The 23,309-nt window shown below is 38.9% G+C and overlaps 1 protein-coding gene across 2 annotated transcripts in view; it reads right to left on the bottom strand.

Moving 5' to 3' along the window:
• Nucleotides 1-15,805, bottom strand: part of LOC134882744 (SLIT-ROBO Rho GTPase-activating protein 3-like) — a 29,754-nt gene extending 13,949 nt beyond the window's left edge. For both annotated transcript variants that reach the window (XM_063910653.1, XM_063910654.1), the window contains exons 1-4: nt 15,333-15,805; nt 9,359-9,554; nt 5,284-5,446; nt 2,998-3,060 (exon numbers count right to left, since the gene is read on the bottom strand). In XM_063910653.1, the coding sequence (XP_063766723.1) occupies nt 2,998-3,060; nt 5,284-5,446; nt 9,359-9,554; nt 15,333-15,399 (489 nt within the window). In that variant the 5' untranslated portion in view covers nt 15,400-15,805. The remainder of the gene's footprint in view (nt 1-2,997; nt 3,061-5,283; nt 5,447-9,358; nt 9,555-15,332) is intronic.
• Nucleotides 15,806-23,309: the final 7,504 nt, after the last annotated feature.

Here is a 23,309-nt window from a genome sequence, read left to right as displayed (position 1 = left end):
CACACTGTGCCAAATGTGTGCAACATCACGAAGGGACATTGTGTAGAAGTGAACCAAATAAAACACAAAGTAAACAGATCATCTCTTTGACTTCATTTGAAATGGCCTCTGGAATAAAGCCACTTTTCCTTTTGACAATGTTGACCATTTTTGCCAAAGCAGTTTATATATATATATATATATATATACTAAACTGTGGAATGACCTCCCATTGCACATTAGACAAGCCCCTTCACTGCCCATTTTTAAAACTCGTCTTAAAACCCATTTCTATTCCTTGGCTTTTAACCCAGCATGAGACTCTGTTTCTGTTTCTGTTTCATTGGTCTTGTTGTTTTTATATTGTTATTGTTTAATGTTGTTTTTATATTGTTTTTGTGTTTTGTGCTACGTGTTTTTATCCATGTGCAGCACTTTGTTTCAGCTGCAGGCTGTTTTTAAAAGGCTTTATAAATAAAGTTGATTGATTGATTGATAATACAAATCCAATGCTATTCATTTCATGGCCACATAATCATGACTAATTGTTTCCAATGCTATGTACAAATGAACTTATGTGATCGGACCAAAAAAGTGGTGGATTGGTAGCTGGAGGGGTGCCAGTTCACCTTCTGCGCCCTGCCGAGGTGCGCTTGAGCAAGGCACCGAACCCCCAACTGCTCCCTGATGCCGGCGAGACTGGGAGCCTTCGCTCTGGCACCTCTCCAGATGCATGTGCATGTGTGCAACCAACATGTAAAAACTGTATAGTGTGTGAAACTGTGTGTACTTTAAAATGCATGTGCATGTGTGCACCTACCTGTGTACTGTGTGTGGTTAATGTATATATGCATAAAAAACAGTGAAACTGAGTTTCCCCATAGGGTGATTAATAAAGGTTCCTCTTCTTCTACTTCTAAGAATGTTTCTTATTTTAGAATAGAGTAACACTTACTCATCCTGATCATGGGTGTGTCGATTGACCTTTTGCGATTACATTTTCCAACTGAGCTCAAGGTAGTGTGCCGGGTGCGTCTGCCAGTGTTTACCTTTTTGTTTGTCTGAACCAGAGCATCGTAGAAGTTAAAAAAAGGTGCTCGCCATGTAGAGAAAGTCATACTGTACTACAACAACGCTATCACTGCTTCAAGCCAATCCACACTGTCATTTGTCATGAGCGTCACAAAGAAAACATTAATGTCTAATGCTGGGGCTGAGAGTCTGAAATAAGCTATTTCTGTTATTTGTGCACGAAAAACCAGTGATATAAAATGATATAATATAACATTAACAAAATAAATCAATAATCAAAATGGTTGAAGGTAGTCGACTAATAGTTAAAGCTCTCTTTCTAGGTGTCATCAAAGACATGTTATCTTTAACTAGCAGAATCAAGAATTCAATTTAACAACATCTGCTCCTCTATCACTCACTTTCAAGTTGGTTTCCTAGCAACCCTGACTGAAGCAGAAAGGCAGGGGACAGCGAAATCGATCAGCAGGCGAGGAACGAGTTCACAAAGTGACAGTGAGCAACTGTTCCTGCTATTCATGAAACAAGAAACTAGTGATTTCCACAAAAACCCAGCAGCAGATCAATAGCAACGTCCAGCCGGCTGACAAAGATGAATCCACCCAATGCCTAACTTTACATTTGACTTATAACTGATATTACAAACAACAAGTGAAGTTAATTTAAGTTATTTAACTTTATCTAGCCACAATCTTAACAGGCTGCTACAATTCTTCATGCTGTGCTGGGGCTGCAGACAGGCATTTAATAATGCATGAACCAGAGAAAGGGAAAATCAATATCAGTAAAGCAGGAAAGTGTTGTATAAGGTTACATGTGAGAATATTTCATGTGGCGATCATGTGATATTTGCCTTGGAGCACATGAGCAATTTGCTGTACATCCACTTTTAACCAACAATATAAACATTTTTTAAAAAAGGAGGACTAATGGTCATTCATTCCTGAAAATGTTCACTGCCGCTTAACATTGTCCTTTATTCTGCAAAAACATATACTAGCACTACAGCAGCTAAGCAGCTTTCTGTTTGTCTTCACATCAAACTTATACTTAAATCAAAATCATTATGGAGACTGTTTAACTTTGATACAACTATAGAACAAAGACCTTGCTTGAAGCTTCCCAAAGTTTCTTGAATGTCCATGATTGATCACTTAAATATTTTACAATGGGGTAAAAACATGTCTATTCTAGTTGTGCTACTGTATTCAGTTTGAGGCAGATTTTAATTAGCTCAGTCGTTTGAATACATTTTAACTGGCTGCATTTCTATTAAATCATAGAATTAATACTAATTGATTATCTCTGCATATTCTCTGTTAAACAATAACTAACGATCATGATATCACTGAACAACTAGACCCAGAAGGGAGCACTCTGGTGTTTGCTGCACCCTGTCCCACAGCCAGCAGATGACTGCAGATCACTGCATCACTTCATAGTCCTCATCAGCACTAAACACAGCTGTTGTCTATCTTCACAAACATGTTTAATGACTTCTGTACACATGTTTCCACACGGGATGTCTATTGTATATGTACAGTTCAAAATAAAACAATAGACAGAGTGACAAACCCCAAACAGATGTGTGTGATTACATGTAACATTAGCTGAAACTATTACAGCAGTTCATGTTTGCTGTGAGCACAGTAAACCTCTGCAGCACAGATTGCTGAGTCCGCTTGAAGCAGTGCCAGGGGCAAGAACGCTCTCTCCTTCAACTGATGTAGAAATTCACAGTAAGAGGAAGAATGCAAATTTTCTCCTTTCACGAGCTCAGGAGATAGAAGAAATGGCCTGTTACAAGCTGCACTGCTGATAAGGCATATCTGCCGTGTGCAGTGTCAGGCCAGATGCTTCACAGGTTACAGTCTGAAAACAACTGAGATGGACGATACACAGACTTACAGAAGGGAAAGGCAAAACTGACAGGTTGCTGTAAAAAGAAGTTGGAATAGTAGGTACAATAATATTAGTTCAACTCACTGTGTAGAGCTCATTTGTGACTTTCACTAACTCTTCATGCATCTGCACCCCGATGTCTTTGCTCTGTAAAATAAATAAAGAACAGGTGATCTTTCGACAGGCACATTTTAAGGACAAATCATTGCAAGTATTCAATCATTCAACACTAAGCACTGGGTTATTTAATAGATTTGCCATCACACAAGTGAAACACGTAAAGGCGGTGTGCCAGATATATTTTGCATGTGAGGGATGTCAGCAGGCATTGAAATGCTGTCATTAGTCTGCACCAGAAAGATCTAATACAATACCCAAAGTGCACATTCACACTAAAATAGAACAGTGCAGTGTCTGCAGAACATTTCCCAAGGAGTTGTGTCACAGTTTCAGCTCAGTTACAGAGTCTAAGCGCCTATGATGAATTGGACATATCCCGTGACACGGCTTATAGCCCAAGAGGAGGAATGGGGCCAGCAGAGTGTGACTCTAGAAATCCTATCGAGGATGTATAAACACGCATGGCACAATAAATTACGGGTCCTTTTTTTCCATTTTAGGTAGTCTTTCACAATCTGAGGTATATGTGTTTATTTTATTTTAATTTTATTAGTCATTTGATGCAACTAAAGGTATGAAGCGTAGACACTGTGATAGCCGATGTGAGTTCAATTTTCATTAACCGCGATTGTCTGTTTTTGCTATATATTGTGTGAAGTTGATAATGTATTTACACAATTACTGACGGCATTGCTAGCAAGCTTAGCAACATTTCCATTAAGGATAAGGTTAGCCAGCGGTGATGGACTGTTGTGTATGTTCATATCTGTGTCAGCAGACATGGAGATGATGTTTCTGAAACAGGAATGTTTAACAGGATATGGTTTGTTTTTGTGTCTTTCTAGCCAAGCAGCTAAGGTGATGCTAACGTAACAGCTAGGTGAGACTACCTAAATAGCTGTGGCTTTAATACCACGGCTCCAGCCCACAGATCCACCTGCACAGACTCTGGCTCCAAATTACGTCCAAAGCACTTTTCTATCCACGATAAGGGAGCAGCAATCTCACTTTTGTGCCGTGGATAGAAGTAGAGATACATATTTCCTCCATCGACATTGGACATTACATCTACATTTTCACATGTGGCAACAATTCAAATATAGCACATTCAGTAAATGTAAACGTTGACTCAACAAACGGCAGAGTCGATTCCCTCTGCTTGGGTAATTCATAAGCAGTGAGACTGATTATTGTTCTGCCGAACTTTGTCAGAATTTAAGCTAACTTCTTGCAAAGGGAGACAGTTTTGACAGTTCTGCAGGGAGCTATTAGTCCCTTTTTTTTATGCTGGCCGCAATTCATCCCAGTCTCATAAATGTTCCCATAGTGACAGTGCAGAGCCCCCTAGAGGGCATGAATTACTGTAGAGTCCTGACTCTGTCAAACGCTACTGATCTAAGGTCCCAATAGCAGATTGTTCATCGTAACCCCTGAACTGAGGGCACTTTCTCTGCTACTGTCACGCCCACCATACATTAGATACAAATGCCTAACGAGTTGTGAGAACAGGTTGTATATAGCACAAATATATTGTATATCGTTATAATAAGAAAAGACACCATTTTGTTGTGTTGTTGTTGTTGTTGTTATAATCCAAGAATGCCATTTGAAGAGATAACGATTTTAGAGAAGTTTTCCATCCTGCAATCCTCAAAACCATAACCCCACAGATCGGTGTATTGAGAACTATATATATATATACAGTATATATACATGCACTCATATATATATATACGAGCGGGAGAATTAGCGGAAAAACTATTATGAGTTGTAAACAGCGTTAAAAAGGTTAGAGACCTAAATAGTGTGCAATCCGAGCATGATATTGTGAAAGTACAATACACATGAGGGGCCTACTGTAAGCCTAAAGTTGTCCAATTTCAGGTTGGTAAAACTTCAGTGATGTGTAAGAATATCAACTTAATTGCCATTATATGAAACAGGACAGTAAACAAAGGGGGGGATGGGGTTCTTGCATGCAAACCATTTAGTATAATTGACTATGTATGAGTCAGATTGATCTTAGATTAGTCACCTGAAGGAAAATGCTGTGTGAAAACAATGCAGCACAAAATATACTGTAGAGCCTTATACTGTACATTTCCCCATATATTTACATATTTGTGTTGGTCTTGCACCAAGTTCCCAGCTGTGGGCATCATTCCTGTGTTCTGAACAGAAGTCCTATGAATGTGTGAGTTAGTAACAGTCAGGGTTACATGCCCTCAGTCATTTCATTCAGATTTTGACCTTTTTGAAGAGTCTGATGACATCCTCGCCCACGTGTGCCAGACGGACAATGACGTTGTTGTTGTAGATGTCGCTGAGAGTGGCATGGTCCCTGCTCTCCCGTCTGGTCTGTTCCAGGACCAAATACCAGCAGTTCACAGTGGACAGGAGATTCTGGTCTTTTCTAAAAACAGCCAAGGAAACACTTCAAAGATAAAAACTTTTGTCTGTCTCAATAACACATTTCTAAAAAAGGTGCCTCACATAGCTTATACAGCTGCAATATGACCATACAGTATTTTGTTCATGAGTAAGAAAAGTGCCTTTTGTTTTAAAATCCAAACTGTTGCACGACTAGTTCACCTCTTTTCAAAATCAAAGCCTTTTTTTCTCTGTGATTTAACATGAAACAGAACACACAGTTCTTATATTGGATCCATTGGTACCAGCTCTCGGGACTTTACACTTTCGAGACCGAGAGGTCAGTGCACATGTAGCAAAGAATCAGCATTGATGGGTGCAGCTCATAGACATGTGCAGCTGAACACACACACACACACACACACACACACACACACACACACACACACACACACACACACACACACACACACACACACACACACACACACACACACACACACACACACACACACACACACACACACACACACACACACACACACACACACACACACACACACACACACACACACACACACACACACACACACACACACACACACACACACACACACACACACACACACACACACACACACACACACAGAAGACAAGCACAGAAGGCATGCTTACAGTACTTGCTTTCTCCTTGCTCGAGGGAGCATGTGAGTTCTATTATCTTTACAGCGAAGAGCTGGTTTGTCTTCATCTTTTGTCATAAGACAGCTTTTAACTGTTTGTCTTCCCTTCAACAGTACAATAAAAAAAATGCTGCATCCTTTTTTGTAAACAGCCTACTTAAAAGGTGTGTTTGAAAACATTTTGCTCTGGGCATATAGCTGTTTTATGCTGGGTACAATTCAAACCTTACTTTATTACTCCTTTAACATCTGTTGAAAGGAAAAGAAGTTGAGTTAAGTTGAAGGATTTTAACCCTTTGCATGTCTTTGTTAACAGAAAAGAGGATACTCCAAAGGAAGTTCACTGATAGCAGATTTGCACCCACAGAAGATTTCATCATATCACAAATTAGTCAACAGCTACAGTATAAAAAGATGAATGATTTCTTTGTCTTTGAAGAGCAAAGAAGTTATTGAGAAGTTATTTAAAAAAAACAAAATATATTTTCTTACATATACTAAATACCATTACGTTGCTTGTTATTTGGAAATATATCTTGCTAAAGCTTGCCCGCTTTCCTTATTCTGACAAGAAGCCAAGGCACACACTAACCGAGCTCCACCAGCGTCTGACCAGCCTAAAGCTCAGGCAGTAAACTCAAAGATGTACTTGAGCATACGAGTGATATAGTGATGTGATATGAATGGTTAGTGGATGCAGTGGTACTGGTATACAGAGTGCTGTAGGTTAACACACCCTAAGGCAAAAGACATCACAAATAATATACTGTATGTGTACACAACATAATTTACACCTTAAAACAAAGAGCGTGCAGAATATGCAAACCATAGACAGATAACCAATGGATTCGTGAATGAGTTAAAAAAAATGATGAGTAAGTGTAATTACAATCATATAGTCGACAATATGTCTTAAAAAATAGATACAATATCAAAAGTTGTCTAGAAAGTAATGTCTAATAAGTATTCCAACTGTGATTATTTTTGGGGAATCTGCAAGTCATCTGATGAAAAACTAATCCACTGCAGCATCTTAGACTGTACCTTGAGTCAGATATGCAGCAGTTATTTTTGTCTCTTATCTCAGTGTCAAGAAATATCCTGACCTGTTTTATCAACTGTCTCAAAACTTTGATCATTTGAAACTTGAAGAGATTTACTCATGGTTTCATTTTCTTTTTGAAGTGAATCATAACTTATTTCCTGTCATGTAGAAGCTCACACAGATTCAGCTATGGTAGCTGCATTTGAACAAAGGGCCACATTGTAGCTACCATCATGTGTCCAAGGCAATGCCAAAATGTCAATAGAAAATGGCCTTAATAAATCAGTTGAGTTGCACTTCTGCTTTAACAAGTTTCTTTTATATGTTTCAGAAATTACAATCACATTCATCACAATCACCTCCTAATGTAATCATTGACTCTCTAGTCCTGTTTATGTCTCTATCCAGTCTACAAGTTAACAGAAATTTGAAAAGTTAGGCTTTCACGGTGAGTTGAAAAAGTTGCACTTGTGTGTGCTAAAGGTAATGTAGACTGCTGGGCATCAGAAATTGTGTTCCTTTCATCCTGTAACACTTTGATAATAATAAAACATGAACAAGCTAGCTATCCGCATTGGCCTCCTTTCAAGCAGGGAGCGTGTTTGATCCTGGACACAGGATGCCTGGAACCTGACAGTAAATATTTGACTGTTGCCTGCTCTTGAATAAGGATGGGTCTGTGGTATTATCACTTCCTTTGGACGCAAAGGAAGTGATACAGAACTGCTCATGGAAGATGATGGAAGAAAGTTTTTAACCTGAAAGCCTACACAAAATACAACAATACCCATTTCCCTCTCTGCAGCATTAAATGTCCACTATCAAGTTGAACTGTAGAGAACTTCTGCATCAATTCACGTTGAAAACATGTTCTCTTATAATCACATTTATGCTGCTCTATTAAAGGCAGCTTTCAAAATGTTCCTTGACAATTTCTTGCCAGTTGATTTATTAGCTCTGCTATAAAAAAATGAAAATCTAAACGATAAGAAAGAAGGGCACTGAGGTTTTGCCATTTAATTTTGTTTTAATTAAAGGAGAGTGCAGAGACAGAAGACTGTGTGGGATTTTTAATGATAGAGACTTAGTCAGTCTATTGTAGACCGTGAGTGTGAATCTAGTCTTAGATAGACAGATGCAGTGATGACCATTTAATGTGATGGGGGAGAATCTGGGACAGCATGGTGTAGAGAGAAGTCATGCAATGGGAGTCTTTTGCAGGAGTCTCCCTTTGAGGGGATGCTCCAATTATCAATGTCCCACTGATGGGAGTTCTCCACCACGATTACCCTTTATGTCCAATTGACCGGAGAGATTGAAAAAGAGATGGAGAAGGCTCTTCTGAATAAACCAATGTGTTGGTTACGAATGACTGACACAGCCAGGTCACATCAAAGGGTGGGCAACTGCAAACGTATCAATTGTAGCATCTTTACTGTAATGCTTTGTAAGGTAAATTAAAGTTCCTGAACTGCTAATTAAATACAAAAGCATATTATTCAAATACATTTTAATTTGACAATGGATCTTGAATCAACATTTATTTATTACTTTTTTTGGTTCAAACATCATTTTGCAGCCTTGATTGGACAGTTTTCAAGGTGAACATTCATAATGTTCATTGAATGTACCCTAATTTATACGTGTTAATTTAGATTGTTAATTCCCTCTTGTTTATGCCCACTGAATCAAATAAACCACACGGCCATGGGCTGTAGGAATATTATCTGAAAGTCACAGTGAGCTGCAGGCTGGTCAGAACATCTAAATAGCCTCACCATGCTGTAGGGTTTGACCACAGCTCTCTCTTACACAATCCTTTAAAACTATTTAGGTAAATCGGAGCAAACAAGCCTGTTCTGCTGCTTTTTTGAGACTCCTTACTGAAGCTCTAATTAGTTTTAGTGTCCATTGAGAAAATATGAGTATTTGGGTAGCAGTCTAGAAAGGAGTGTGATAATGGAAATGAAATGACAGCCACAGAGGAAAGACGGGGGGGTGGATAAAGACTCTGACCTAGTTGGGAGGAACACAGCAGCCTAAGGCCACAAGCTTCCTTGGCCCTGGCTCCATTTCAGGTTGCTTTTATCCCTCCTCTCCTTTTCGTTGCTTATCCCTCCTCTGCCTTTCTTTTTCTTTATTTCTCTCAGTGCCGTGCCAGTGATCAGTCAAACACATTTGATACAGACATTACAGTGCTTAGCAGGCAGACAATGGCGAGACTCACTTGAAGTGATGGTGCTCTCTTGAGGTGCGGATCTTGGCAGAGTAGCGCTCGGCCAGTTTGTCCAAGCCTCTTGAGTACTCTAGCTGGAGTTCGGCCTTTCGGCGGAAGAAATCCTGCAGGTCCTGCAGCAGCTGCAGCCGGGACTCAGACTGCTGCTCCAGACAGCGGAACTGCTCCACCAGCTGGTTACGGATCTCTGCATATCAAAGAGGGAGAGACCACCTTCAGAATTAATAAAGCCTCTCTGGGGGAGTGCGCTCACATGTAGGGCTTCACTTCTCCCTTCCAAGCAGAGCTGCAGGTCAGGATTCAACCCTTAGTTCTTCTAGTAAATACAAACATGTCCGGATACAGTCAAGCACAGGCACTAATAAGATAACAAAGTCATCATAATTGGATAAACTGGGTGTCAAAGTGCATTAGTACCCTGTGTGTGCATGCATGTTTGCGTGCGTGCGTACAGTGGGAGGGAGTGTGGGGTGTCTAAATGCTGGGGAAGCACACGTGCATATGTGATGCATGTCCGGTGATTGCAGCAGACAGCATGGAAAATAAAAAATAGGTCAGCTTCTCAAAATGCATTGTGCTGAGCGAGCCTTTACAGAAAATTGTCTGGAAAAAACAAATTGCGGGCATTCTTTCGATTACATGAACACTGTGGTTTTTTCCCAGTGAGTTTTGGAAAATCACTGCTGCTAAGCATAGACTGAGGATAAGCAAAAAACCTGTATGGTCTACATTTTTAAAAAAATGTTTTGATATCAAATTTAAGAATAGATTTGACTGTTGTAACACAATTATGCATTTTTCCATCAGGAGTATTTCCTGTTTGTTGAAGTTGAAGTATTTACCTATAATGTGCCAAATGTTTCACAGATAAGCTTTTGTTTTAATATTATCGTTTTTTCAAGATGAATTAAGAAATCTACAGACTCCCTGTTCGGCAGTTTGTGCAGGTGGATATAGACCTCTAGGATTTCCGGTGATAAAAAAAAAACGTACATGTAAGTCCCGTCAATTTTACAGTCTTGCATAAACACTAAAAAAGAACACAAATAACATTTTATTTTGTCCATATACTGTTTCTTGCAAGGCTGTCATAAATCCAGTGGCTAAAAGGCTTCTAAATGTGTGGCTGCAGACAAACCATAAATCTGATGAGAGTCTTTGGCTAAGTGACCACTACAAGGATATTGATAAGGATATTCTTCTAAATCCCTATTCATATCCCTAGTGTAGTGGAAGCTACTTTGAAAGTATAGCACTGCAAGCTAGCATTTCCTTCACAGTTAAGGTATTCTAACTAGTGATACATAACAAAACATAATTTAAAAAGTGATATGCCAGCAAAAGTGCCACCCATTTTATCATTCTTAAACCAGAGAATTAACATGTATCGTAACGTCAGATTTGACCTCTTAATGTTTTACTTCATTATTAAAACTATCACATGGGAGTTCAGAAATGTGCATACACCTAGCACACATGCAGGGAGGGGTAGGATTTCACTCTTTTTAAGATAATAAGAAGCAGTTGAGCCATATTAAGATAGCTGAAGATTTCATTATGATAAAGTGTTTCAACCTTGCACATGATTGCTTTACAATGACAGAAACTGTGGAGAATATCAATGGAAACGATGGCCCAGCAGAAAAAAAACCCTATTTGTTCAGTTCCAAATGTTTTTTTCTGAATCTACAACACAAAAAGGATTTTGAATAAAGCCTATACAATCTTTTGCAAGTGTGTGACAGAATACATGAATGAGAGAGCTAGCAAGACAGAGTAAATATGTAGTCCCTTGCTGTTAGAGATGTACCCCTCGTGGTCCCCATAGTTGCCCAGTTGCCTGGTTACATGCCTCTGGAGGAATCCCAATGAGAGCGGGCCAGTTCCCTGTTCTGACAGTCGCAGCAGTCAGGCTGTTTAGCATAATGGCCAAGGACAAGGGCAACTTTCTCTGCCTGAAATACTCAATAAAAAGCCTGTGCTGATAAACCAAGCAGTAATGAAGTTTAAAATAGAAATAAAAGTCACTGTAATGTACTCGTGTGCTGAATTAGAGCGCTGAAGAACATACTTTGTTGTTGGCCTGTGTGACTTTAATCACTCTTAATAAAATGGCGACACTGTTAAAGAGTGGACAATATAAAAAGCAAATATAAATGGATTTAACCGCCGCATTTTACCAGCAAGACATCAAATACACTCATGATATTTGCATTCGCTCTCCTGTGAGCATGTTATTTTTAGACCCAAAACTGTTACTAGGGAGTACTCTGCAATACTGCACTACATTCAATGAATGTTTCAAGCCTTTGCAGACCAATGCATAATTACGAGAAAGCCGGCGAGGAGTTCAAGTCAATAATAAACAAGGAATAAGCCAAAACCTAAATTAAACTTAAAATGTTTTTATTTACGACACAATATACAATGTTGAAAGCTACACCAGTATCTCTGCTGCCTAAGAACAATGTGCAGCCAAAAAACATGTTCCACACCCAAGACTTGAGTGGGAACCTACTTAATAAAACTTATTTGAAATGTTTGTAAGTTTGACAAGCACTTAAAACATAAATGAATACTCACGGGTAGCATTGAAGCAAATCCTTATTAATCTGGTCATAATTGAAAATTGACATTGACCTGTAGTTTGAAACTAGAATGAAATAATGTCCCTCAGCTGAAACATTATCCCCTCCACCCACATTGTTTAGTCATGTCTGAAGGTTGTGTCTTTAAAAAAAAGTACCTGCTTATTCTCAGCCATTATGGGGCCAATAATCTCTTCTTTAATCTGCACATTCAAAACGACAAAACACATCCGCTTGCCAAGTTCAAACACAGCATGTCTGTGGATGCTACATTGGACCTCTGAAGGATAATGTTAGGAAATAAGGGGAAGCTATTGGTCATGTTTGCCTTGCAGGGTTGCCAGTTAGGCTTCTGTACTGCAGCAACATAGAGCACCAAATATCACAGTGAGGAGTCCTTGCCACCACGGTAGCTCAAATTTAGCACAGTTTTTGCAGTGGCCAGCAGCAGTCTCTGGGGCTGTGTCTGCAGTTAGCCATGCGTGGCTAGTCACATGTGGCCTAACCCAGACTGACACGTTGACATTATTTGGTACAAATCAAGGCTGTGTTCTGTGAACACTTGTCTTCTGAATGCAGTAATGGCCATGGTATGCATTTACAGTTTGTTTGCTTCACATTACTTTCCCTATCTCTCTCTCTCTCTCTCTTTCGCTCCCTCTCTCACATATCTATAACAAGGAAATGCATAGCGCTTTGTGAAACCACAGGACAGGAAAATCGAGGACGTACTGAGCAGAATGCAAAGCGTTTTTTGTCTTCATATCTTATAACGCTCAACTGAGGGTATGTATGTACCTGTCATCATAGCAAAAGTGTTACTCAGACACTGGAAACCCAGATATTGTTTCACTGTCGCAACCCTGACATTTCAAGACAGTATCAGTCTGAGCATTCTTTCTTTATGATGAATACACACAGAGGGCTGTGTCTGCATGCTCCTCCAGGAATGCATCTCTGTACAGTGGTTGCAGTAGGAGTGAGATGCTACTTTGTGACAGTCAGATTGTCACCAAGCTGGTATGATCGAATTAAAACTCCACATTAAAAATATAGCAAATGTAACACATAACACAGTCTTTCCTATTTTATTATTGTATAATAATGTAGCAACAGATATCTATGTAACATGTATGTTACACAACTCCTGCACTGTCACTGTTTACCTTAACAACAGCAATTTCACAACAAATGGTTTACAAAATACCCTATTAGAGCAATTTGTGCATGAGACTAAAACGCCTGGCCTGCAAACAGATCAAATGGCATTAGAGATAATGTGGCCTACAGCTATAGTACAGTATGATGCATGATGAAGGGTCTCCCCTCATATTCTTGTGTTTTGGTTTTGGAATAAGCAGAGGCGTCAGAGATACAGGCAGTTCAACTACACTCCATAGAGGGAAAAATATGTGTTTAACTAAAACACTGTAAAAGCAAACCTGCATTTACTGCGATTCAGAATGCAAATGTTTTGGTCATAAACAAAGAAAATGAGATTTCAGCTGTTGATAATGGCTAAGTGATGGCGATGAAGATAAAGCTTTTTTACAAAGTATAAATGACTATTCAACATCAATAGATCAAGTAAGACAAGTGACAGAAGTCACAAGGACAGGCCCAGACATGTAAAGCTCAAAACACACCAACAATCATTGTTCAAATGGGACAGAAACACAGCAGTTTGCTGAATTGTGGTATGGCAAAAAATACCCCGAAATGTATTATGATTGTGCCTGATTGAACTACCATGCAGTGAGCAACTCAGCATTATTGGAGACCAGTGTCAGTGTCAGAGTAAAGCCCCCACAGCTCCAAACTGATCCAAGCCCAGTTTGCAAATGAGCTTAAGATGTCAGCTTAAAAGCTTTTTCTGAAACTGAGACCAGAGACGGAGTTGTGATGGCTCTCTCAACACTGGTGTGGAGACTAGTGAGAGAGAGAGCAAGCGATAAAGTGAGAGAGTGTGTGTGTGTGTGTGTGTGTGTGTGTGTGTGTGTGTGTGTGTGTGTGTGTGTGTGTGTGTGTGTGTGTGTGTGTGTGTGTGTGTGTGTGTGTGTGTGTGTGTAAAAGAGTGAGAGTGAAGAAGTCAAACAAATAAACAGACAAAGAGAATGGCTTTAAGAAAGTAAACCACACCTCGGTCTGCAAAATGCTAATCATTCCAGCCACAAGCTCACAAGGTTGTGTCATTTCCGCTAGATCATTTAGATGGATAGATGGATAGATGGATAGATGGATAGATGGAGGGATGGAGGGATAGGCCAATTCACACACCATGAGTTCACAGTGGCAGCTTCAATTTGTGTTTTTCTCTGCGTAATTCAACCTTGTTGGTTGGTTGATTTAGATACTGTATGTGAGATCCTGATTTTAAACCAAAGGGTCTGAGAAGATAGGGATAATCCGTGTTGGTCTGCTTTATAGTTAGTTATCCTGGTTTAAATGGTAACTTATTATCATAAAAGGTTCTGCTCCACACACCACTGTGACTGAAATGTACTCAGCAAAACCACAATTGTGCAAAGGCGATGCACAAAACCTCATACTGCCTGAAGTTGTGACTAAGACAACACACCTATATACTATATACTGTACATCCTGCACAGTCTGTTCCAAAATAGTGTTACTGTTCTGACACTCTTCTCTCTCTGGCTGGTTCATCCAGTCACATATTTAGATGCAGACAGTAAAATCCTTTCATGGTTCATAATTCATACAGACGGCATGCATTATTTATGGACTTCATGAACTGTTGGCTGTGTGATCTTCCAAATCATTCCCTTTTTCTTCTGATACAATTACACGTTGTCGTGTCAGCGAAATACTACACTATATTGTCTTTTAAAAATCCGTAAGTTGCCAAGTTATTTTAAACCTTATTTCTAGCAAGAAATTGTAACATGTACCAATGTCTGCTAATATCCTGTAGCCTACCCTGCTTACCTGAGGTGCATGACCTCCAGTCTACTAAAAAGATTGTCCAAGGTGAATTCCCTTGTTGGGTTTGCAGCACCAGATCAATCTCACAGTACCAACTGCATATTAAAAACATATCATCAAGCTCCAGTGGCTTACATGGCCACACATGCAGGGCATGGCATGTTAATGAGCACACATCATCAGTACAGAGAAACCAGTTCAACCAAGTTACATATTTCATCGTATCACTGGATTCAAGTACGATCATAATGAACATTTATGAGATATTTATCAAGGATATGTGTTGACAAATAACAAATGGCTGTCATTTTTCAACTATGAAATGTGTCCCACCCCACAGCCCTGGACGCCAAAAGCCAAAGCTTGTGGTAAAGTTACGCAATAGTGCCTTCACACACAGAATAACAATACGAGCAGGCCTGTACGTTACCAACCTTTCACTTGGGTCTCATATTCAGCAATAATCTCTTTGTCCTTCTTGACTTTCGCATGAGATGACATTTTGGGGAGAACGGATTGTGCAATGCTCGCGCAGGAGTCAGCGGCTTGGTTGCCACAATGCAGCGTTTGCCCGTGTGCAGTCCTCTCCAGATAGTTGAGCAACAATCAGATGCGAATCATCGCCCGCTTTGACACAACTTCGGATATTAAACGCACTTGAGAGGCTCTGCGATGTTGCTGTGCTGCATTCAAGGCGACGTCGAGCCTAAAAGTGCACACTGATCCCTGACCACTCCTCTCCAGCAGTACTCTTCAGTGAATTGGGAAACAATTCACGTTTGATGCACATTTCATAGACGCCTGGAGTAAGCTCTGTGAGGAACCGCTATGGCAGCCTCGGCGATGAAAGCACCGAGCTCCTTCTGCAAAACAACTGTCCAGTCTGCCTTTTTTTTTTCTCACTCCCCCTCTCTGCAATTTCAATGCTGCTGCAGAAAGGCTGAATGGATGTGAAAGTCAATCAGAGACTCCTCCCCCAACCCCCTCCCTTCTTCTCCACTTTTCTCCTCACGGATGATTTAAGATTTGTCTGAGTGAATTGACAAACCTTTGCCGATTACATATTATGTTGTTGAACTGGGTCCAGCTGAGGGAATATATAAATAGAATGTCTGTGATCAGGAATTGATGGCTATGTTTCCAGGGCATAAACTGTAACATGAACCTGACTGCAGAACAACAGGATCAGGCTAGTTACCCCAATGTCAGAATTTTTCAAATTATACAAATATTTAGATTGTTATTGATAATATACATCGGCTCATCTCCAAATCTCTAGTATTTACACATACTGATACAACAATTATGAAATCAAGATGTTTCATACAACAATGAAAACAAAAAAAATAAAGGCATTTGTGTATTTTTTAAGACAATTTACGGTTTATTTGATATTAAACTCAAAATGTGACTTGTGTTTAACCACTATGTCAAAGTAAGTGCACTGTATAAACAATATAAAGATCTTTCTCTCATAATTAGGACTATAAGTAAGTTGAGATTGGTGTCATATATGATTGTTTTGTAATAATGTTTCCCACAGACCAAAGTGACATCTTCGAATGGTTAATTGGTCTAAAACCCAATGGTATTCTTTTAGTTTCATGTACTGTATGTCAAAGAGAAGCATAATCCTTGCATGTAAAATGCTGGATCAAGCAAGTGTTTTGCATTGTTACTTAAGAAATGGCTAAATGATTGATTTTTGAAATAGTTGAAGACAAAATGTCTGTTGATCCGCTTATCGCTTTGTTTATTATTCATCCCTTGATAAAACATCAACCGAGAATCACTACAGATGTGATGTTTACCTGCCAGGCCCATGTGTGGCCGTAATCACAGAATTTCTATGTAGCTAGTTGTGTTGATCATTTCATGTAACCACCAAATCACCCAAATAAACAGGACATTTAAATATACCCAAAATAAACAAAAAATAATTTTTCTTAGGTGTGAACAAACAACACACTGTCATAAAGCAACTTGTTTCTGAGTAGAAGATACTGAATGGTTCAATGAGCCACTCTTCCCTGCTCGTTCACTCTCAGTGCTTTCTTACTGAAGCACAGTTTTCTAACATGTCCAATAACTGTCCATGGCTTCTCAAGTGCAATTATGTGCTACATTTACAATCGTACACCTAGACAAAATGTATTTCTTGTCAGAGCAATTTTACCTGATGCATAGGACAGAGATAATCGAGCACTTTAGTTTTGAGACCTGCAAATCAAGTAATCCTGCTCTGCCTTTACACTCAATTCTCAAGAAATCTGTGGGCTACTGTCAGCCTCTGACAAAGTTAAAGCTTGGAGAGAGCCCCGGAGAAATTAGCAGGAGAAGCTTCAGTTGTCACCATCCAATCTCCACTAATTTACTGAGTCGTGTTACCTATCAATATTTGGCATCAGAGTATTATTCTGGTGTTTGGGTAGCTTGAGAATAATGTGAAAAAGCCGTGTTGCGAAAGTTGTAATACCATCCTACAGGCCTTCATGAGAGGAATGACCATCACACAGTTCAGGTAGAACATACTTTAAAGCCATTATTACATAAGTTGGATAAATGTGCTAAACAAATTGGACAGTGATGATGAAAAAAAAATATTTATTCATAAAATAAGTATACAGTATGACTTAAATCCTGATGTAAATTCAAATACACTCCAGGAATCCATGCTTTTACTGCTGCTGTGTCTGTAGAATAATGGACTAAGCTACAACTGAATTTGTTTTGCAACTGTGCCAATAAATAATCCTTAAAATCCTTGAATATATATAACCCCTCAAGTTTGACAGTGTAACAAATGTGATGTTTTTTTTATACCGGGGGCTATTTTTTAAATGTTGATTGGTTTCACATGCACCACACCCAGCTTTTATGAAACAGGGAGTTTAGGTTCATTAACATAATAACAACACGTCCCCTATATTGACTCACAGTATGACTTCTCCCTACCCTTCCCCTGGGAGATGTCTAAAAACTACAGCCTGATCCAGATGTGATCAGCACAATAACAAATATAAACTTTTTCAAGGTATGCTAGTTTTTACATCATATATACATATATTTATTATTAGAGCATTTACAAAACCTTCAGACTTTTTTAACGTTTAGAGATTTATTTTCACATGCCTCTGTTCCATCGTTATGTTTACATTAAAAGCAAATGCAATAACGTGCAATGGCCTTTCCCACTAAAATATAAGATTTTAATTGCAATTCAAATTATTTTATCTTATCTTATTATTTATCTTAGAATATGGTCATTTTACTGGTGATTTGTGAAAAATAGAAAACATACATTATCAAATTAGCTGCCCAATAAAACCCGAGCACAGGCTGCATTTCATCTTTTATAGCTGATGCAGTGTTGACAGTTTGATTTAGTGGCCATAACTTTTCATGTACATTTGTAAGGTTATAAGAGTTTTGATAGGCGTCCATTTATATGAGAAAGGTACTGTATTTGATATTGATTAATGTAGCGTATAAACTGTTTAACTATATTTGTGATTATTATAGCATAATTTAACTGTAGTTTGGGTTTTTGTGGCATGTGTTTGTGTGTGATTTTTAAGTATTCAAAAGGTATTATTGTATTTGACATATATTTATTCATATGAAGCTGTGTTTTCTATAAATAAATATAATAAACTATAAATATAAATACTGAATACTCTCTCCATCACTGTATATTAGCTGCATGATAAGATGTATTTTTTTTATCTCGAGCTCCTCACCTTTTTGCACTACTTTATTTATCTTATTTGCACCATGTATGTTGAGTTGTTGGAGGAGCATGGGATATAAGATTTTCATTGCCAACATATACGTTGTATATGCTGTGCATATGACAAATAAAACCTTGAAACCTTGAAACCTTATTTGCAAATTTGTGCAAATTGCCCTGCAAATATTTCCAGTAGGAACTGAAGTTTCGGGTTGATCTGCCCCGATTTGGTGGTTGCCTGTGCGGAGCGTGAGTGTGGGTTTCGGCTTAGCGTTTGCCTAAAGTTTGCAGTGTTTGGTTATTTTTGTTTTATTTTTTCTCAAGTAACAAAACACCTGGGGATTGTTGGATTTGGAATTGTTAGTGGAGGAGAATATTTTGCGGGAGTATCGGCCGACGGCCTGTAAGGTCCAGTATACGATACTTGTGCAAAAGTTCTCTGCCATGGCAGAGCAGGGGGATAGTTGTAGTAGTATGGAGGATTTGGCACAGGGTGGAGGGGACTGGGAGTTAAAAAGGAAACATAAAGCAAAGCGAGTTAAGGTAGTGAAAGAGAGTGAGGAGAAATTGAAGGTCATTGTGAGGTTTGAAGAGCCAGGAGTCAAGAATCTGGAACCATTAAAACTGACAAAAGTAATTAAGAATCAGGTTGGTGAGGTCAAGTATGCGAGAATTCTTAATGATGGAAATCTACTAATTGGATGTAACTCTGAAGAGCAGGTTGAGAAAGCATTAAAGATGCAACATGTTGGGAAAATAGTGGTGGTAAAAGTGGTGAAAGTGGGAGAGCAAGGCAGTAAAGGAGTGATATATGGGATTCCTATGGGAATTGATTTGAAGGAGCTGGTTAAAAATGTAAAAATCAAGTGTGATGCTGTACAGAGTGCAACGCGGTTAACTAAGGGGTTTGACAAGATAGAAACTGAGTCGGTTTTGGTTCATTTTAGTTCAAAACAGTTGCCTGCAGAGCTTTACTTTGGCTTTATGAGATACAGAGTAAGAGAGTTCATCCGTAAACCGGTAAGATGCTATAAGTGCCAGAAATTTGGTCATATAGCTAAGCTATGTAAAGGAACTAAAAGGTGTGCTAAATGTGGTGGGGAGCATGACTATGGGGAGTGTGATGAGGTAAGACCTAAATGTTGTAATTGTGGAGGGGGACACAGTGCAGCCTACTGGGGGTGTGAAGTGATGAGAAGGGAGACAGAAATTCAAAGTGTGAAAAGAAAGGATAAAATTCCTTATACAGAAGCAGTTAAAAGAGTTGAGGAAGTAAAGAGGGGTAATGAAGGAAAAGATAGAGGGGAGTTAGCAACAGGGAATGTGTGGGTACAGAGAAAAGAACAGTTCAGAGAGCGGGAGAAAAGGGAGTTGGAAGAAAAGAGAAATTTGGTTATTTTCATTGCAGGGGTAATTAATGCTGCAGCAGAGGTGAAATCTAAAACGGAAAGGATTCAAATTATTACAAAGGCAGCAGTTCAACACTTGGGCATGGTGGATTTAAAGTGGGAAGAAATACGGGATTGTCTTGCTATACATGCAAGCCAGGAAGTTGGTAAAGGATGATCTTAATAATCATGATCATTTTGCAATGGAACGCAAGGAGTCTGTTGGCAAATGGTCAAGATTTTAAACAGTTTGTGGATAGAAGAAGTATGAAACCAGATATAGTATGTATACAAGAAACATGGTTAAGGCCTAGATTTGATTTTGTTTTATCTGACTATATTGTTGTCAGACGAGATCGAGAGGAAGGAAGTGGTGGGGGTTGTGCTACTTTTGTAAAGAAGGGTGTACCTTATAGGGTGTTGGGTTTAGGGAAAGAACAAGAATATGTAGTGGTGGAAATATGGGCAGGTAATAAGAAAATAGCAGTGATCAATTATTATAATCCTTGTAAACAGTTAGAGTTAAATAAATGAGAGGAAATAGAAGGTCTGGATAGTGATAATGTTGTATGGTGTGGGGACTTTAATGCTCATAATACTTTGTGGGGTGGAGAAAAGACAGACAATAATGGTCAGATAATAGAGGAGGTGTTGAATGATAAGAATTTAGTATGTCTGAATGATGGTAGAAGGACAAGGATAGACATCAGAACTGGTAAAGAGTCAGTGTTAGATCTTACATTTATGTCAAGTAGATTAGCCTCAAAGTGTGAGTGGGAAGTGTATGGAGGTAGCACTATTGGAAGTGATCATTATCCAGTTATGAGTAGTTTAGATATTGGAATGACACTGCAATCAGAGAATAGCAATGGAAGGTGGATCTTCAGAAAAGCAAATTGGGAAAGGTTTGTGGAAACAAGTGATGCCTATCTAAGATTGGTGCAGGAAACTAATGATGTTGAGAGATATGAATCAGATGTGCGACATAGTATACACATAGCTGCAATAAACTCCATTCCGAAAAGCACAGGAAAACTTGGAAGGAAGGTAGTGCCATGGTGGAATGATAAGTGTGAAAAGGCAGTTAAAAACAGAAATAGAGCATTCAGAATACTTAAAAATACTCATAATTTTCAACACTTGATTGAATATAAACAATCACAGGCAGTAGTGAGGAGAACTATACGACAAACTAAAAGGGAATCCTGGAGGGAGTATTGTAGCTCAATTGGAAGTACGACTACTATAGATGAGGTGTGGAGAATGATTAAGAATATGGAGGGAAATAGAAGAGAATGGAATTATCCAATTTTGTCTGAAGGGGAGCAGGTGGCTATTACCAACTCAGAAAAGACAGAAATGATGGTGAGTTCAATGAGTAGGGTACATAGTTCTGCTAATCTGTCAGAGGAAGAGAAAATGGGGAGAGCTGAAACGAAAAGATTATTTGGAGATATTCGAAGGAAAATAAGATCAGAGGGTAAGTATGATGTCCCATTTACGATAAGGGAATTAAAAAATGCACTGGTTAAATGTAAAAAGTCAGCTCCTGGGAAGGATGGCATTTGCTATAATATGTTAAATCATTTAAGTGATGAGGGATTACAGAGGGTGTTGGGGCTATATAATAAAGTGTGGGAAGAGGGTAAGATTCCATCAGGGTGGAAGGAGGCAATGATAGTTCCTATCAGAAAACCAGGGAAAGATACAAGCAAGCCAACAAGTTATAGACCAATAGCATTAACATCCAATGTAGGTAAGCTAATGGAAAGGTTGGTCAATGGGAGGTTAATGCACTTTATGGAAGAAAAGGGATTGATGACCAGTTGTCAGAGTGGTTTTAGGAAAGGGAGAAGCACTACAGATTCAATAATATGTTTAGAAGATGAGATAAGGAAGGCTCAGGTTAACAAAGAGACTGTGGTGGCAATATTTTTTGGATGTTGAGAAAGCGTATGATATGTTATGGGTTGAGGGTCTTTTAATCAAGATGCACACATTAGGGATTGAAGGAAATATGTTTAATTGGGTTCTGGATTTTTTAAACAAAAGGAGTATTCAGGTTAAAATGGGCCCAGAAATTTCTAAAAGGATTGTTGTAGAAAATGGTACCCCTCAAGGCAGTGTGGTAAGCCCATTGATTTTTAATATCATGATCAACGATATTTTTTCAAATGTACAGCCTGGAATTGGTAGATCTTTATTTGCAGATGATAGCAGTTTATGGAAAAGAGGGAAGAATGTTAAGCATATTGTGAAGAAACTGCAGGAATCAATAACACAAGTGGAGGTGTGGGGGAAAAGTGGGGATTTAGGTTCTCTATGGAGAAGTCTAAAACTATGTTCTTTACGAGAAAGAAAATAGATGAAGAGATAAAGGTGAGGCTTTATGAAGAATGTGGAGAGGGTTAAGAGTTTTGAATTTCTGGGGGTGTTTTTTGATGAAAGAATGATTTGGAGGGTCCATGTAACAAAAGTTTTAGACAAGTGCAAAAAAGTTCTGAATATTATGAGATGCCTATCTGGAATGGAATGGGGGGCAAATGCTGCTTCATTAAAGCAAATATATGTATATTTGATAAGATCTAGGATGGAGTATGGAAGTGTTGTATATGGGTCTGCGTCTAAGTCAGTTTTGTCTGAGTTGGATGTAATTCAAACAAAAGCACTTAGGATATGTTTAGGAGCTGTGAGAACATCCCCAGTATGCGCATTGCAAGTTGAAGCAGGAGAGATGCCACTTTGGTTAAGGAGAAAGTAGCTACTGGCTAATTACTGGGTTAATTTGATGGGACAGAGGGAAGATCATCCAGTTAGAGTGGCGATTCAAGCAAGCTGGGAGAGGGGGGTAGCAAAGCTGTCAAGCTTTGGATGGACAGGGGAGGTAGTGGCACAGGAGCTGTTAATAAAAAATCAATTTTTTTGTCCAGCTGTTTTATGGCCTCAGATACCACTCTGGCAATTGGATGTACCTAAGGTGGATGTAGGATTGCTTGAAGTTAAAACTAAGAACAATGAAGCGGTTGTGGTATTTGAGTTTCAGTGTTATGTGAGAGAACATTATGGGGATCATCTACTAATTTTTACTGATGGGTCAAAAGATCAAGAAACTGAAGCAACAGGAGCGGCTTTTATTGTTCAAAGATTAAAGGTAGAGTCATTTAAGAGGACATCAGATTTTTTGCATGTGTTTACTATTGAGCTATATGCTATTTTAATGGCAATACAGTGGACTGAGCATCTTGTAAATCAAAAGGTATTGATTTGTAGTGATTCTGTTTCAGCCATCACTA

The sequence above is a fragment of the Eleginops maclovinus genome, chromosome 20 (genome assembly GCF_036324505.1).
Source record: "Eleginops maclovinus isolate JMC-PN-2008 ecotype Puerto Natales chromosome 20, JC_Emac_rtc_rv5, whole genome shotgun sequence".
In the NCBI taxonomy this organism is placed as follows: domain Eukaryota; kingdom Metazoa; phylum Chordata; class Actinopteri; order Perciformes; family Eleginopidae; genus Eleginops; species Eleginops maclovinus.
This window is presented reverse-complemented; position numbering and strand designations above follow the sequence as displayed.